Source organism: Mycteria americana, chromosome Z (assembly GCF_035582795.1).
Source record: "Mycteria americana isolate JAX WOST 10 ecotype Jacksonville Zoo and Gardens chromosome Z, USCA_MyAme_1.0, whole genome shotgun sequence".
NCBI classification, from domain to species: Eukaryota; Metazoa; Chordata; class Aves; order Ciconiiformes; family Ciconiidae; genus Mycteria; species Mycteria americana.
Window position 1 is genome coordinate 59647818 of NC_134396.1, and position 19058 is coordinate 59666875.

The window sequence follows — 19058 nt, forward strand, 5'->3', positions numbered from 1 at the left end:
TGCTCTATAAACAAACTGCTGCCATGCTCTCACAGGCAATTATAGACATATGAAATATGAATTGCCATTGATTTTTCTTCTAGAGGTCACTCTGCTCCATGTTTTACGCACTCTAGGCATTTATTTGGGTGGCAAACTGACAAGTTTTTACAGAATTAACGGAGCAATGTAATCCTTGCTCAATTGCAGGTACTTCATTATGGCCGTGTTCCTTGACACTTGTCCCTCCCAAAACTCACTAGCAAGGGAGTCCTTGATAAAGGTGAGGAATAATGCAATTACTTGTGAGAAGAGACCATCCTAACTTGGTCAGCAAATGCTTATTTACTTCTTCTGTACTGATGGCAGGCAAGCAGCATCAGTCGCAGGGCTGCATTTATCACAGCATAGCAGTTCTGCAGATAATGTTCTGATTTGGCTAAAACTCTCCATATCTTGTTATTGAAAGAGGGATGACTTATCTGGAGAGGAGAAACAAGATTGCAAGTTAGCCCCCTAACAGAAGTAACATAGCTATCTGGATTTCTGTTAAAAATTATCGTAACATTAATATACTGCAAGAATGCCAAGCTGCTCTCTATAAATCTCTTTTTCTTTAATGTTATCTTCACAATTAGCAATTGCTTGATGTTCCTTACTCAGCAACCAGAGAACTACTTAATTTTGTCCAGTAAAGTCCACAAACGAGGTTGAAACTGGCAATCATGAATTCATGAATCATATATTCTGTCATTTTTAGACAGCAATCTTCTTTATTTCTATTATTCATTTTTGGCACAAATATTTGGTCTCTGAGTTTCCCATGCAAGAAGAATTTGCAAAAAGGATGTGTTGCACCCTTGCTTCCCAGTGGTTATTCTGTCCCCGAAGGCTCTGGTTTACCCTACAAGTAAACCTTGGCATCTGAAGCTAAGGTTAAATTGTTATTTTAAGTCACATTTCTAGGTGCCTCAATGAAAGGACAGAACAGTACTATAATACTGTGGTACGGAGAGCTTAATCAGACTCTAGACTCCATGATAAGCAAATAAAAGAGTATGCCATCAGTGCAAGCATGTCTGGAGAAGTGGTGCCCTGAAATCAAAGCGAATGTGGATACAGTATACGAGTTCAGAAAGGATTTGTAGTAGAACTGAAGTCTACAAAAAATGTTGCATTCTCCGTTGACTGGACACAGAGGTGACCTTGAACACACGCTCATCAGAAGACAACACTATGACTGATACGTAGATTGAATAAACCAGTCAAGGGAACAAAATGAAATTTCAGGGAAAAAACAAAACGAGAAAAGGTGGGAAGATGCTAGTGACATATGAACTTGAAAGAATCTACTATGGATATAAAAATGATAACATGGTGGTTGAGATAACATAGATATAAAAATGGTAACATGCTGGTTATAACTGGTAAATATACTACAGGGGAAATCATTTAGATGTCTCTATCCACACATTAACAAGCTCAGCTTCTCCACCTGTTCCATATCTCAGCATCAATCAATGGTCCGATGGTGCACTTCCCTCTGACTTCCTTGGTGAACATCACCACTTTGTACAATTGGGCAAAAATAATCGACCAAACTACAGCAACTAGGATTCTTTTTTTTTCGGCCACATTCAATTTTTTTGAAATGCCAAGCCTGGCTGCTAGACCTCTTCACTGAAATGCTGTCTGTACTTTTACATTAAAAATACTGTTCCTGAGTATCGGCACTGGACCACAGTTATCAACAGCCTCCTGCATCATTACAGCACAAATTCATCACAAACCCCACTAACCTTTATTTCCAATACTACAAAAAGACCTCAATATCCTATGGTAACTTACTCTTGCAGCACATGTCCTCATCATTCCAGCATTTAAAGTTGGATAACTGCTGCTGTTCAAAACTATTAGCATGTATCACTGCATGACCTTGAATGAGTCCAAATACAAAGAGAACCACCTGATGGGATAATACAGAGACAGCTGCTTAAATGCTGGTGGCTGCAAGGCTGTTGATTGTGAATCCTCTGCATGGTCTTTGCTCCTCTGTAATCTCCTGTTGCTTTATGAGTTATGAGTGTTTTTGAAATGTTACATGAGGAATCTTCCCTGCTGAAACAGGTGTGAGAGCTGGATCCCATGCTGACAAGCACACTTGGCGATCTGGATGCCCTGACATCCAGATCTGGAGAAACTGGGAGAGGTTTCACTTGTCTAACTTCCTCATGATTTCTTGGGGACATTCTGAACATTTCCCAGAAACCAACATTACAGGGAAGCTGCTCAGAAAACCACAGTTACTCAGAATACAACTGTGATCTCCTACAACTGTGACTTGCCAGCAAGGATATAAAGAAAAATACTGTAAATGACCTGTGTTCAAAGTGCTATGTCTGTTGCAGCATGTCTGTTATCATCAGTTCATGAGCTGATATGACACCATACTATCACAGTTATGAATACTGTATTTCCCTACTGATGATGATATTCTGAAAATAAAAAATAAAGATGCTTGAAAAATGGAGGATGAACTCCCCCAGTCAGATACACATAACTGGAATGACATTTTCTCAGAAGGTTTTATTGGGAAAGTTATCACTGACCTTTTCATTTTCCTAGAATAGACATACCCAGTGGGTTGCAACAGCATAAGAAATAAGATTTTTATCCAACCATTTTAAAACTGTAATTCTACAAAAGCAGACTCCAGCCACATCGCTGCTGTAAAGGCCAGGGATGCACCACACAAACCGCTGTTCTAAGAGAGCAGTTTTAAAAGCTGTGGCAGCTGGTATATTTGTGCTGTCAGTTTACGTGAGTGATGCCAACGCGCACAGCAGTGATACAGCTTACCTAGCCAAGGTAGTTCTGTAAAAACTGACTTAGAAATTAGTCTGTTTAGTGTGTAATAGACTGCACGTATCCTCTCCTGCCTTCTTCTTGATGGAGCACATTACTCCAAAGCCTTAAATACACAACAAACATCAACAACTGAACCAACATGCAATACTTCCTTTGAATATACTAATACTCAAAGCCTGTAAATTTGTTTCAATATCTAAAGTGACAGAGAGGCTTTCTCCTCATGCTGATGCACTCATTTTCAAAAGGCAAAAGGCTGGCACTTAAGGGGAGCATCCAGGCCATTTTCCTATGGTTTGTCATTGAGGGAAATATCCAGAGGACCCATGTGCAGAATGATGCTTACACCATGTGGGTCAATACCATTTGGCATGCACAGATAGCTGGAAGAAAGGAACACCCATCAAAAATGTCTAGATATGTATCATTAGGGAAACCCACCTGTATTAAAGAGGAATCAAAATCCAACATGCTAGGCTTAAGTCTCTACCAAACACATGGGTTACTGGTTATTAACATAAGCAAACCATACTTAGAGATTACCATGTCTACCAGACAGTAAGAAACACAAATCTTGTAGTATGAGAAGGGCTTTCTTGAGCTTTAGATGGAATTGGAGTGAATCTTGTGATCGGCTCTGAATTGTAGGATCTGTGATTTTCTCAAGTCTGTTATTTCCTGCAACATGTTGAAGGAGAAATGTACGTAGCAAAGGTGTCAAATACAATTTGACATTCCTGTAACAGAGGTCTTGAAAAGAAACGGCTTTTAGTGCTTTTGTTGTGAAGAGAAACAAACAAGACTAATTTCTGTATCACAGATAAATTTTTGCTTTGTGCTTAGTGGTTACTCTCAACTCTATTTTGTTGCATCAGTGCTTCTTATTGCTTTACGTAAAATTTGCATTCATTGATAACATTGGTTTACTCTGACTGTTATACTGAGCTTTGAACTAATTGGTCTCAATTAATCTGTTCCACTCTTTGATAGCTTATTTATCAGATTGGGAAAGATAGATTTAATGGTGCTTGCTGGAAACAAGTTCTTTAATTGGAAATACCAGAGTGTTTAGCTCACTTCGTGCTCTAGCAATTAAGGACAATTTGGAAAAGCGTTTTTCCCCCTACTATTGTCTCCTTGATTAGATTTCCAAAGAAGCAGACAAAACAAATGACAATACCACCTAGCAATATTGGTTCAAATAAAAGCCCAGCAGCCAAATTACTTACTATAAGAAATGTGAACCATCCCCATCAATTCCAATGCTGTGTTACATTCATTTTGCTGTATCTTTGCTTCCCAAGTAGGTAAATGGCAAAATTTCTTTCAAAATGCATAGCTTTATGCCTGCCTCTATACAATTATCCCTTTCCACAAATAAGCCAAATCAACAGAAGAAATTATTTTTCTTGATTAAGCTCCCACATTTCTCTTGGGATGAAACAAAACAAACAATTAATCTTTCCTTATTTGTTCTCAGAAGAACCTGCATCCCTTAAATGTACGATAACCAGGGTACCTGTGGCAGGCAGTCGGCAGCAATTAGGCTTGTGCTGAAAATGAATGGACTAGAGTCAGAATGCCTAATCTGCTGAGAGTTTCTACAGGAGGGCAAGGTTAGACCAGGAAAATTCCCTTGCTGTGGAAATACTGTTAAAAATTACCACTTGACTTCAGCATAATTAACAAGGTTTGGGAATTTATATGAACTGAGTAATTGAAAAGAATTAGCAAGAGATATATACATTAATCTTCACCAGTTACAACGTGCCTAATGAAATTAAAGGTTCTACTTCTACTTTATGCTTTGTTGCTGCAAACTTTTTTCATCTACAGAAGAAAAAGTATATTAGATAAAGACAACAATAGTTATGAGAAATTAAAAAGAAGAAACTGCATCACAAAACTCAATTTTTATATCAATACTTCTTGAAGATTTTCTTATATATAATTCATAGTATTTATCACACCAAGAAACTCTATGAAAGTTTCTTATTTTAATGTCCATGTTTTTAAAGTCAACAGGAAAAATCCGTATCATAAATTCAGGCATCATCAGTAATGCATATTTGTTTGTAAATATACATGCACTTAAATTCAAGTCTGTCTCTCTCATTCTACAATGAACAGTTTCAATAAAATGAACTTTTTTACACTTAACTAAATCTGTATTGTATTAGGATTACAGAGACAATAAGCAGGTGAAAAGAAAAATAAAAGCAAGCAATGCTGATGCGTGTGGAGATAGACAAAGTTAGCAGAAGATAACAAGCATTTGTTATTCTTCTAGGCTACCCATGAGCACAGGACCTTCTCACCTTAGTTCACTCTGAAATCCTCCAACGTATCCTTCAGAAAGGAGACATGCAAGATTACATAAAAGCCAAGAAAAGGGAACACACACAAGGGAATAATATCTAATGGAGGAGAGTCCAATTTACTGCAGAACCAAAGGACAAGGCTCACTGACCACCTTCCCACAACCTATCTGAGGAAGACAGTCATCTCCTCCTCTGCTCACCTCTCCTAGCTACTGATGGACTAGCTCTTCTCTTGCTTAGCAGCCCTTCTTGCAAAGAATGTTTCTGTTCCTGTGCTCTTTTCTTGTAACATCTCTAAAGCAGAAGCTCAAGAATTACTCGTTTAATTCAGTATCTTTCCGGTAAAACCCTGTGATTAATTCCACGGTTGTTTGTTGGTTGTTGCCCCCCCCCCACCCCCGAATGGTCTACACTAAATGATACAAACAATATTAGATAAAAACATTAAAGTTATTATGGCACACTTCAAAGCGAAGAATTGTTAGGTTAAGTTCATCAATCAAACTTTAATTCTGCTTCCTTATGTGTAGGGATTTATTTAATGTTGCTTACATGATCTCACAGCAATTTCCCCCCCCCCCCCCCTCCCCGAATCAGTTCTTCATCCAAAGCACAGAATGGATGGTATTCAGTTATTCACCATATATTCAATACGTTTTCTTACTCTCACCTCTAAATGTGGCCTGTGTCTTATGTGCAAATTCAAATCCTGCTATAAAGACTGAACCATTCACTTCTTCATGAACTTTTTTCCCCAGCCCTCATGTGTAGTTTATAAATGTGTAGAGAGTATTAATGATTGGTCTTCAGTCACAGAAAGAGAGTGTAGGCAAAAGAATACTATCAGATTGCATAAAGGCAATGATTTGGCAGACCTAGGTCTAAACTACATGCTAATTTAGTGCTGTACACTACTGAACAACCATAACAGAACATAGTGTGTTGCACTACACATGCAAGAATAAAATATCTTTCACTAGGAAAAAAGTTTTTCCCTTCATTGGCAATTCATTAAGTAACTTACAGATTAATTTTGAAGAAAAAGCCCTTAAGACTTAACTTGCCTTGAAAGTCCAATTTAAAAAAGCAATAGTCAGTTGTACACCAAAAAATAAGAATTAGCTTATGTAAAACAACACAGATTAAGAAATGAAAATGTGTTTAAAATGCTGTAGATTGATTAAAAAGATGGGGGAAACTGAGTCTTTCTACCATACTTCAGGCGGTGACAATAAAGACTCTTTGCAAGAATTACAGCTCCCTCCTTCTTTCCTTCACTATAATAGACAAAAATTGTTTGACCCCCCCCCCCCCCCCGCCCAAGCTCAAGCAAAATAAATATTTATTAACAAAAAAGAAAATTTAATGCCTACATGTCAAATGAGGACTTGCCTTCAGGATAAGGAAGGTGACAATTTTTTCTTTCCTCATGGATAAATGAAATAAGCATCTCACACTTTGTATTGCTCTAGAAGGAATCATGCCTATTAGAACAATTGGCCATCAGCAGACAATAGTGACTATAGCGGTGTGCCAGCACTCGCGTTTTAATATCCCTAGTTCTGCTTTAACAGGCTGTGACATCTTAGGCAAAGAACTTAATTTCTTTCTCGCTCCTCTTAAAATATCTTACAGTTATTCTGAGCATATGCAGGTCATGACAGAGACCATTTCTCACTGTATATAAATGCACAATTAGTACAGTTCGATGTTAATCTTAACTTTGGCGAAAGTATGGGATACAATAGCATTATGATATACAGTATAATGAAAAGAGAACGAGCACTTAGACATGGTTTCTAAACTTGTCACGACTTCTAACGTAAATACTGGTGTTAACTGAGTAAAATTTATTTTGATCAGCTCTAACGTGTAAGAGTGAAATGAGAGAGAACTTCATGCAGCACAATTCTATACAGCAAAACCAGATTATTGAAGATGAAGGAAAAAATATGAATCATAAACCACAATGTAGCACCTCATGAAAAGCAAAAAATGTAACTCTTAAAACATAAACCAGGTAATTTTCCTAAGCATGCTTGAAAAATGCTTGTAATATTTCTGCAGGAAACACCTCTGCAAACAGACATTCTTAATAAATGGCTCTCCTTTAAATTATCTACAGAATTATTTTGCTTTCCCATTTTCTCTTGCTTTCCACCTCCTCTTAACAAATATGCAATCCTGCATGTGTCAAGCACGCTTCTTTAAAATCCACAGCCATCTAAAACCAGCTATGTATCTGTACCACCAAAGAAACATGTATGCACAACAGAATCTTAAAAGAGCTGGTCGCAGCAGTGATGGATTTAAGTTATTAACCGATCAAAAAAAGATGGATGGTGGTCTGCTTTTCTTAATCTACATCATCATCTAGATCTATTTAAAGATATGTGGTACACTAACAAACTTAGTTAAGGTTTCGATAAAATCAGTAGAATAATCTGCCCTGTTACATTGAGACTGTATCGATCAATAAAATCACTTGTACTAGGAAAGTACTGTTAAGTACTGACAATCCCAGCCATTAATATTATTTAACACTCTGCTCACAATCTTTAATGAGGACAAAGAACATTTTGTCTTTTTATACTTATCATACCATTGCTTTTAGAGCTCCTTACAGGTACAGTTCAACCTTGATTACTGCAGACTAAATGGAGTTAGAGAAGGAAGACACTGAATAATTTTGGATAATGGAGAGAATTTTCAGTGTGATTAATAGATGTGGGTGATTCAACAGACTTTCCAGCAAAACATCAGTTAAATCTTATTTCACTGAATCCAACTTTTACTTGCAACTTTCTAATGCTAGACTCATTCTTCCCAATGTATTCACCTGCATTTAAAACAAAACTGGTTTCCAGAAACAGCAATCAGGAAGATAAGTATCTGTTCTGGACTTGATGGGAATTTTTTTTTTCTGCAAATAAGCCAATTTCGTCTTAAATTAGTTACAAATAGATGCCAACAGTGAATGTGTATAGGAGAAAGGGAAGGATTGCCTCTGCAGAAATCTTTGTGGTGGTTAATGAATGACACAAGGAAGTCAAAGTGAATTCTATCCAGATCCTGCTCTCAGATATGGGGAATGGTTAAACAGAAGCCTAGTGGGGAAAAAACCCACAGGTCAGGCATGCACAGAATAAGGTAGAGAAGAACAAAATAGGCCCACATTTTGCACAAAAGCTTTATGGCTTAAAATTTCTTCCTCTGAGTTCAGCTTTTAAATATACAGCCAATTACCTCCCATGTGTAAAGCATTTGGTCTTAAAAGGCAGTAGCCTTTACAAGAGGCTTTGCACAGTGGCATCTGACCTGCATACCTCTTCATTATATCAATATGATTCAACCATGTCTTCTCAACCATATGATTCAATCTTTTTTCTTTTAAGAATAGTGTTCGTGATACATACAGGGCTCAGTTCATGAAAAGACACTAATTTGCAATCAAATCTAATAACAAGCTCAAACACAAGTATGTGTTTAATTACTTTAAGGACTATGTAAGAAAGGTCATAATGATTCAGACCAAAAGTCATCTAGCACTGTATCCTATCTCCAAAAATGGCTATAAATGGATCCGAAGGAAGAGTATAAATGAGCAAGACTAACATATGAGACATTTTCCTTCAATACCCTGCGGCCTTGAAAGTTATTTCCAGCTTGAGGACCTTCTATGCTTGATATAAACTGCTCTTCCATGAACCTTTCTAGTCTTCCCTTGAACCAATTTAAAATTTTGCATTCACAACACCCTCTGGCAAAGACACACAGGTATACAGGAATAACTAAATGCTTGATACAGAATGCATTTCTGAGAATATAAAGGAAGAACAATTGTAATGAATATTAGCATTGACAGAGTGGATAAATGTGATTAATGTGAACTGCACAGAAATAAAATCTGAATAGCTGAACCATCATTGAATAGTTCTAAGATCATTTTGCCATTACGATTCCAGAATTAAATAGTAACCAACTTGATTTATTTTTATTGGGCAAAAGCAAATGAATGTCTCATAAAAGTGCACATATCGCACACAGAGATCTCAATATTTCTAAACCACTCCAAAAGCACTGGTTCAAAAATGTCTACCTCTACAGACATTACATATTTTTTCTTTTTTAATATTCAAAATGGAATGTAAGAACTGTTCTATTTAGAAAGCACTTACAGATTGCTTCTGATCCTAGAGAACTATGTCAGCTTCAACCAACCCACAAACCAAGATCTCCCTGTCTTTATATGAAATCCTAGCTTTTGTTCTGCCTAGCAGAGCTCAGGCTGGCTTTTATGTACCACTGTGGGACATTTTTTCCTCCACTCACAAAGAGAAGAGAGAACAGTGAAAAATCCTGTGCATCACCAAGGATTTGTTTTCCGCACTTTCTGATCCTACTCCAGCCAAGACAGCTCTGAAGCAGTATTTCAGCTACAGTAACAGAGGAGGAGTACTGGGCTATTGAAAGGCAAAGCTCTAGCCAATGCACAATGTGGAGTACTTGCAGACTGGCATCAGGAGTCTAGATGGCTTTTCTCAGAGCAGAGACCTCTCCAGTCTTCTTGAGGATGGACAACGTTATAAATGACTGGGTTCGCATTCCTCCTTGTTAGAATAGCAAGAGGCCAACAGAAATTGAATCAGTTAAGTAGTGAAGAACTAATGAAACTTCCCACTAGGTGATGGAAAACTCTTTTTCTTCACATTTAGATAAAAACCCCTGAGAAATCAAATTATCTCACTCCCCAGAATGATAGCAAAAAGGGGCAATGACTGACAGTCAAAGAAAGCAGAAGATTCTTATCCTCAGTTGCAATATGAAATGCTATATTAGCTCTGAATGCTCTGCAACAGTTTCCAAATCAACAAAAAGATCCTTTCAATATTTTAATTTTTTAATTGAATCTAAAACTTTTATGAAGCAACAGCACACAATTAGATCAACTTAAAAGAAGATAGTTCAAATGCTTTAGAATACTAAAGCATGGATTGATGACTAAAATCAGAGGGTTTTTTTCTGGGGCTAGGGAAGGTTATTTAATCCTTCCACCCACATTTACTGATCTGTTCATACCCATTGTCCAGTCAGAAAAGGCTATTTATTTACTTATTAAAACTTTACCACCAGGAATTTAGTATCAACACTTACTGAAGTAATTAAAGAAAATCATCATGGCCCATGAAGAAATGACACCTTGAGACAAATTTTCTGTAAGATAGTTTTCCTTCTGCAGTCACTAACTGCAGAAATAGCTCATTTGTCTGCATTTTTTTGCAGTTGCTGTTGAACTGTTCCCCAAAAAAGAATAAAAAAATGCAATATAATAATGGGTTATTTTCTCCTTTATATTTCTGATGAACTTACTCATAAAGCAACTACACATTATTCATGACTCCATCCACTGTTTTCCTAACTCCACCCTGCTGGAAACTAAGACAGCTAAGGAGTATAAGATTGGATTCTACTTTCTTAAGAGCAAAATCATAACATATATGGTTTTATTTATCTTTTTCAGGAAGGATTGGTAGTTAAAATATTTTTAAAGAGAATTGCATTTTGAAGAATACTGAAATACAGGTCAAAGTGCTTCTCAGATCTCAAGATTGTTTCCTTAAATGGAAAACAAATCTCTAGTCCAGTGTCATAAACTCCATAATTCATTTTGAAGATTTGGATTCCAGAAACTCCTGGAATGTTGAAGTTCATCAAGTCTTCAAGTCTCACAGCCAAGCAGCACTTTAACCAATCTTATCTCCAGGAATCAGCACTGTTCGCTTTGTAAAAAGTTCAAGAGTAAATAAAAGGCAAGTATGTTTTCTTGACCTCAGCCGAGAGAGAAATATTAGCTCTACCTATTAACTCTGGTTAGAGACATATCTACATACAGACCCTAAATACATACAGAGCAGTTCAGAAGGTTTACAGCCCCCTGTTTTACATTAGAATCTTGCCAGTCACAAGAAGAATTTCTTCAGGTCACCCAGACCACAAGAAATGAGTTAGTATCCTGAAAGCTCATCAAAAATACAGACCTCCTCCAAAATCTCTCTCCATAACCAAATCATTTTAGTGAAGACTAGCAGCAGCTACAAAGTCTCATGCTGAGGTGTGGGTGCCACTTCACAGTGAATTCTGTTAACGATGCCTGTTATCTTGTTGGACTGATGATATCAGCAAATGATGAGATTTCTTCTGCCCAAGGGGGTTAGAAAATATCTATTCCATTGAACTTTAAAAGGCAGACCTGTCAAAGGGCAAGTCCCTGGGGTAGAGAGACTGGATGGCAATAACATCCAGTGTCAGCTTACTGGGACAAGGATATGACCTAACTCCAAATCAGGAGAGAGCAGGTGGCTAGATCAAATTCTTCCCATTACCAATTCACTGGAAATAAGCTCCATAAAAACTGCTCCTCCAAGAGTACATCATATAAAATCTATTTGTAACAAATACTTATCAGATTGACAATGCAGCTGCAGCTGCTTCGATAACCAATTAGATAAGGTCCCTCAGTGCTGCCCTTAGGAATCCCAACAATGTCTTCAGTGTCCAAAATACAACCCCAACTACCTGTTCAGTTGGTCCATCCACAAGATGACTTACTGGAAAAGGGAGCATTTCAAGTGATCTATATCTCCTTTAAATACACTTCCAAAGCAGACCATATTTCTGTATTGCTTTGTGATAAACGGTCAGTCCAAGATTATACAGTGGATTAAAAAAACCAAACAAACAACCCAGAAGCTACAATGCTGATTAACAGTCTGCCTTATCTTCCACACTTACCTTTTACCTTCTGGTACTTTCAAGCAAACATATTTCTCCAGGCTCACAAACACATTATCAGGAGTTACAGACTTTCAATGCAGGTCCAGTTGGCAGCCCTTCTCAAATTAGAGGCTCCGTACGCAACCAGCTACCTCAAATCTGTATCTTCTACCTTTTCTCAAACTCTTCAGGAAACATATCAAGAGAAGACATTTCGTAACCATAAACAAATCATAGCTAAGTTCAAATCTTGGTGCAATCTAATACTACTATCAGAGATATTTTTGTCAGCAATAGTGTAATCCAATGGTTTATTTTACAAATTTTGAATCAAAACCATCTGGATTCTCATCTCTGCTGTATTACAAGCTACAAGCTCAGATACACAAATAAGTAACTATTAAGTCAGAATTTATACCACACACTAATTGATTTATGGTAACTCTTAGCTGATAGCCAACACAAAGTAATTACAGCTCATTCAGTCCTCTTCCACTGCCAGTAACAGGCATTTTCTTATTTAGCGAAGACTAAACCAGCTCAACTTAAGTCCTCTGTGCTGTAGGTTAAGATCATGCACAGAGACAGTTACCACAGATTAGCAGGGGAGCAATAGCTAATTGCTTCATACTAATTTGCTTGAATGTTTGGGGCCACAGTCCGTCATTCACTTATCTTTGCATCTGTTTCCTCATTAATAAATTAAACATAATCCTTCTTTCCTCTTGTCAGTCAGTGGATTGTTCTCAGTATTCACAAGGGCTCTGTATTATTATTATAGATGCAGTTGAATTGCTACACACACTAGTGCTTACTAGTCAATTGTTCCACAGTATTAAAAATGAAAGTTGTCAATTCTGGCCAAACTTGTAAAATACGGAAGTCACATAAAAATAATATAGATAAATCATTCTTTCACAATTCCATGAAAATTGGTCTATTATAACAAGAAAAAATCCTCAACCAACCTTTCAAAAACAAGAGAAAAATAAGACACCTGATGAATATTAGCTGACAATTAGATACTGATAAATTTAAGAAAATTAATATTTGTATCTCACAATGTAATAACATTTGGTTTATTCATAATTTTTCTATTCTTCAGAAGGATATAATGAAATGTTTCTGAGCTCCTGTCCATCCACTCCAAGAAACAAACAACCTGTGCTGAAAGGATTTAAGCGAGCGGTGTCATCATGAAAAGGTCACAAAGAAGTAACAAGGTACTGGCAACCGCAGCACCTTCCGGCTCAGATAGGGGAATTTCTTGCTTTCTTTACTACTTGATACAGACCAATTCTACTATTCTAATTTCATATCATTATTTTAATCTGCATTTAACTATAGAAGACTAATTAAAAATATATTAAGAAGCCCATATAATTAGATCATGTCAGATACAGGTCTGTATTTGACTGCTATCTGCATGGCACGTTACTTCTTGCCTGTACAGGTTTTCAAGGTGCAATAACAAGAAGTGCAATAATGAGAAATGAATATGTATTGCATAAAACAAATTATTTCAGTGTAACATCTGTGTAAATGCTCAATCTCTGCATGAGATTCTGGCTGGTTTTGAAAAAACAGTTAACGACTACCATGACTCCATAATAGTTTACCAGCTGTGCAAATGGCTGGCTACTAGTACCACCATAGCCTATTGATGGTAGTAGCCAAACTGCTCTTACAGATTAATTCTCATTAGTATCACCTGAAAATACGTTTGTAATATTTTATATACATGGTGTTAAATTAAAAACTGATCACATCTTCTGAAATTGTAGCACATTCCTACACTGTGTCTTGGAAAATGCTTGGCACTATTAAAAACCTTCTGATAACTGAAGTGCCTGAATATGAACTTTTAATTGCCTAAAATCAGGCTCTAATTATTTTAAAACTTAAAATTTCACTGATGATTAGTTCTGCCTTCTGTTAGCAGAAACAGAATAACTGAATAACTTTGACAAGAATATTAATGATTTTCGCTCTTGTTTTAATTTAGTATGCACATTAGTATGGATATAACTTAGAGGCTTGTCATGTTTTAATCAGATGACATCCAGCAATCCCTTCCAACCTAAACCACTGCATGTTCCTATGATAGCCAATGGTGACAGAAGAGGGGAAAAGTTAATTAAATGTACGACTGTACAAGAACGAGAGTTGACTAACTCCTCCAGTAGGGGGAGATGTTCTTTTAAAGTTTATCAGCAACTAAAAAGTGCTAACCAATTTACCCCTGTATCTTTTTAACAAAATCAGCCTCTTAAGAGAAATTAGTACATGTGCCTTAGCAGTGATATTCTCCAAAAGACAGTTGTATGAAATCAGCAAAAAATACAAAATTCACAGCAAATAGGTGTAAGAGAAAAACATACTGACGATGGAGCAAGCTGTGCTGATAGCCATCAAAACCAAAAAGGCCCTATTCCTTCTCAAAACCAAAGTCTCTCCAATGGCAATGTTTTTTCACCTGTACAATAAATGTAATTTTTAGATGCCAAGGATGCTATAAACATCATAGAGCAAGAAGGAAAAAAAGGATTACTTTTTTCAATTTAACAATACTAACTAAATATTTAAAAATAAAAAATCAACTTTAACTATGTTGCCTGAAACACTCCCTGTATCTCAGAACAAAATCCAAGCTGTGTTTTTCTCCCTATTTCCAAATTTCTTTTCAAAAGTTTAATGTCAGAAGTAATACTGTCTCATGTCACACTATAATTCTATTCTCCTCCTTAAGCAGCTTTTTTTTACAAACATTCCTAAGAATCAGGGAGGTTCCTGAGCAGTGCAGACTACCATCTGCTCTCTATGAATGCAGCTCACTGTCCATCCTGTTGCAGTTCACCATTCTTCCAGTTGTGCCACTGCAACTGTGGATGATGACATAAATCAGATCTCTGAAATTTTTACTATTTTTACTACTCTGACGTGAGTAAAAATAGAATACTCTCACTCTTGCCTTCCTCCCAAAACAAATAGCTTTTGACTCAGATCATTTAGGTGATCCCTTCAATAAAACAGCACTTTCAACAGTTCAGCTGAAGGTGCAGTGAACTGGGAACATGTCTAGAGGAACACCTTAATCTGGCTTTGTCACCAGAGAAACAGCTGTGAAACTACACCACAGGGCATTTTTAAAGCAATCATGGTAAGACTAGAAATTCCATTTATTAAAAAAAGGCTTGGATTTATCACCGGTATATTTAGATCTCTATACGTCTGAGTCATTCCTGAAGACTCCTTTTGCAGTCTGCAGCAAAATCAGAACCCAAACAGGTAGAATCTGGGACTTTAAGTGCAAGTTTCCAAACCAATGGAGATGAATATGGGATGACAGGGGCCTATTTCAACTAGATGAACAATTCAGATAGAGGCATGTACAGTACTGGGATATGGATTTGATGAGCTGATTCTTCCCCAGTCTGTCTAAATGGAGGTGAGTTGAATAAAGCCTCCTTCTATCTCTTCTGCAACACTTTTGATTGCTACAGTCAGAATAACTTTGGAAAGAATAACATTATTTTCCTCATTTTAGGTACAGGAAAATGAGGTACTAGTAGGTTCGCCAAAGTCAGCCAGCAGCTTTTGCCAGAATCAGGAAAAAAATGCAAAACAGTTTGGATTTCTAGCTGCTAGTCTTGCTAAGTGAACAGAAATCATCACTGCTGGTTAAGTATCCAGCTCATTTCCCACCTCTAAAATTGCCTATCAGTAAAACAGCTCACTTCATACGTGCCATATCTTCAAATGCTTTGGGTACTACCACTCTGAAAATGGATGCCGCTTTTACTTTCACAGTGCTGAGAAGAGACTCACCTGCAAGTACAACTCCAAGCCTTGCCGTCGCTGCTCCAGAACCTTGGGGACCCAGTTTCTGACGTGCTTTGAAGGGATCTCTGGAGTTCTTATGAACTTCTTGAGCTGCAAACAAACAGAAACACAGGCAGAAACAAAGTATTATAGCATCCCTTCAAAGTAAGCATGGCAGTACGGGTAAAATAACCACACATAAAGGACAACAGCACGGCAATGAAGTTACTCACCATCAGCTCACTGAAATAACAGCAGACTTCATACCTACAGGTTGCAGTTAAAAATCTCCACGTCTAGCTGCCCTGGACAGTGAAGAGGAACCCTACTAACAATTTCTTGTTACTAACAGCCTTAAAACAAAACAGCAACAACTATATGAGAATACTTGAAATGAGTTCCCCATTAGTCAACCTGGGATGATACCTCACAACGTCACCGCAATGTGCCCAGATATTACCTTGCTAAGTGCAGTGACAAAACACTGTGACAATTTCTAACTATAGATTTACGCAACTATAAACAGGTGGGAGAAGTGCAGGGGGGAGATCTAACCATTTCTCTGGAGAGCTGGTAATCAAGAGAGGAAAATATCTGTGCTCTGAAACTGCACCAACAGATTGACAGTTGTGTTTAATATCTTATACAGAGAAATAGCAAGATTGCCACTGAATGTATTTCCAAGAGAGCTCCATAACTATTCCTCTAAAGATTCCCACAGGAAAGCTTTTCTAGATAGACACAGAAATGTGTATAAGCATACACATGAGTGCATATAGATAAACACAAACATACATTCTGACAACACTAAGAATCCTCTTGCAGAAGCAACATATTTTTTCAAAACCAAAAAATATTAATGTTTTCCTCAAAACTACAGAGCAAAAATAGCAAGTGGAATAGACTCCATTGCATTTTAATAGAAGGTGACATTAGACATTCTTTCTGTTGGATATTGCCTCTGAGTAAATCCGAGGCAAGGAATACAAGGAAAGAAACTCAAAATTGACTTTGACATGCATACCCATGGGAGACACAGAATTTACATTTCATCTTTGAGCTTGCTGAGATGTCACTATAGGAAAAAGCAGTGCCAACATATCAACGTCTCTACAATCACAAGTAACGAAGGTGCAGCCAGGAAACCACAATTGCTCTGGAAACATTTTGCAACTTCCTTATTTCTTAACAGTGGTAAATCACAATTAAACGTGAAGTGAGAAAATCAACCCACCAAAACAAAACCCCAAACCCATGTACTTTTACTGATCTTAAAGCCAGAACATAAACCCCTATTTTTTCCTCTAAATTGGTTGAGAATGTCGAAGAAGGTATGGTCACAGCTGTTGCAAACTATGACAGTACCTGCAGATGAGTAAAAACGAGGAGAATGCTCCACATGAGGAGAAACAAATCTGAAACAATACAAGTGTCCACCAAGGCCTAGCTGCTTACAAGATAAATACTCTGTGGCTGGTACCTCAGCTGATGATTAACAATCCTTTTGTGCTCTGTGGCCCTGTTATGTAAAGCATCCAATAACCAATTGCTTAAATGTGCAAGCACAGGTATTGTGCGTAGGTATAAAGCACACGCTATACAGATGTACAAAGAATAAATGATAAGCCCACTTTCTTATCCTTACAATAACCCAATAATATATCGCAACAAATAATTATTACAATGTCAAAGAATATTAAGCAAATCTATGTACATGTTAGCGATATTGCTTCAGATCTGTCCCTACACAAGAAATATTTATTGGAGGACAATTATTGACTGCAATACCTTCCTGTCCATAACACTGACCTAATGCCTATTTGACATACTGTAGTCTCTACTTCCTGCAAGACTAAAAGATGGCTCAAATTATCAAGTAAAGAATTATTTGTCCAAGTGTGAAAAGTCAATATGATTTAGACTGTACACTAATTATCCTAAAATTACAACTAATTTGCAAAATGAGATGTATAGAACTTAAGATTTTTGCAGATTTCACTGCAGTAGTTGTAACACTGTCACCTTCTAGCATTCTGGTACTTAAAAAGAACTACCAATATTTAAAAATGTAAAGGAAAAAAAGTATAAAAAGGAATTAGGGAATAAATAAAAATAAATGGTTGTATTTTTAATTATGTTATACACATAGAAATAATTTAATTCTTTCTAAAAAACTCTCTATATGAAAATAATTAAACTTTTTTTAAGACTTGAATACAATACTGTAATGTGAATTGTGCATAGCCTGAAAGGCCTGGTTTGTAATTCATAACCAGGTCAAAGCATAATGGCCTATGCAAACTATTTCAAAAAAGCCAACAGCAGTACATGTTTTCTCTCAAGGGAATAATTTGTAGTCCTGGTGTAGCACAGCAGGCTTGAAAAGATTTTAAACCTTTTCCACTACAGCCAGATTGCACAGGAAGTGGGGCTTTACTTTTTTACACAACTGGAATGTAAGAAAGGTTGAACCCAGGAAGGAGACAAATCCAGCCATGTTCTTGGAAATGGCTTTGTTTAAAAAAAATAATTATCAAAATTAATCAAAACATTAATTGGCATTCTGATGAATGAATAATGTCCTATATGAGCAATGGAGTCCTCCTTCCTCCATACGATGCCAGCAGAGCACGTCCGTCTCCGGCGAAAGGCACAATCTCCCCTTCAACTTCTATTCCCATTTTCTACCACAGTTGTGCTCTACAGCAGCTTTGTTTTCTCCTGCTCACGACAGACATCTCCAGCAGTAAGGGCACCTTGAATATGCAGTAAGTCTAAAGATACCTTTCCAATTGCCATGTACTCACAGCAATTTAGAGTGAAACTTACGTTTTAAATTAAAGGGGAAGAGACAAAAAATAAATACCCTATTGGCATGCTGAAAGCAAACTGGTATCTGGCCCTGAGTATAGTGTCATGGGATGTGAACAAATTGTTCACAAAGAACAATTGAGATACAAGTTCAAAATATTCTTCTGTAAAAACGGTTCAAATACACACCCTACTTTAAGAGCGTTGAGATTTTCTGCTCTAATACAAAACAGAGAGGAGAAGAAAGGGTGAAACAGCATACTGTTATTACCAGATAATGCTTTCTCCAGGATTTCTGTAACACTGAAAGCACTAAGAAAGGTTCAGGGCATGAGCTGTTCAACCATGTTTACTGAAATTTTACTACAGCTTCACAAAGTAAGACTTAAGAAAAGAGGTATATTGTTGCCAAAATATGCTGGGTGCTTTGCATCTGTACAGGGAACAAATAAGAAAAAGTCACTATCAAGTTTGCAGAGTAAT

The 19058-nt window shown here is 37.0% G+C and overlaps 1 protein-coding gene across 3 annotated transcripts in view; it reads right to left on the reverse strand.

Annotated features, from left to right (window-relative positions):
- Positions 1-19058, reverse strand: part of SNX24 (sorting nexin 24) — a 94898-nt gene that overhangs the window by 23908 nt on the left and 51932 nt on the right. For all 3 annotated transcript variants that reach the window (XM_075527327.1, XM_075527328.1, XM_075527329.1), the window contains exon 3: positions 15771-15875. In XM_075527327.1, the coding sequence (XP_075383442.1) occupies positions 15771-15875 (105 nt within the window). The remainder of the gene's footprint in view (positions 1-15770; positions 15876-19058) is intronic.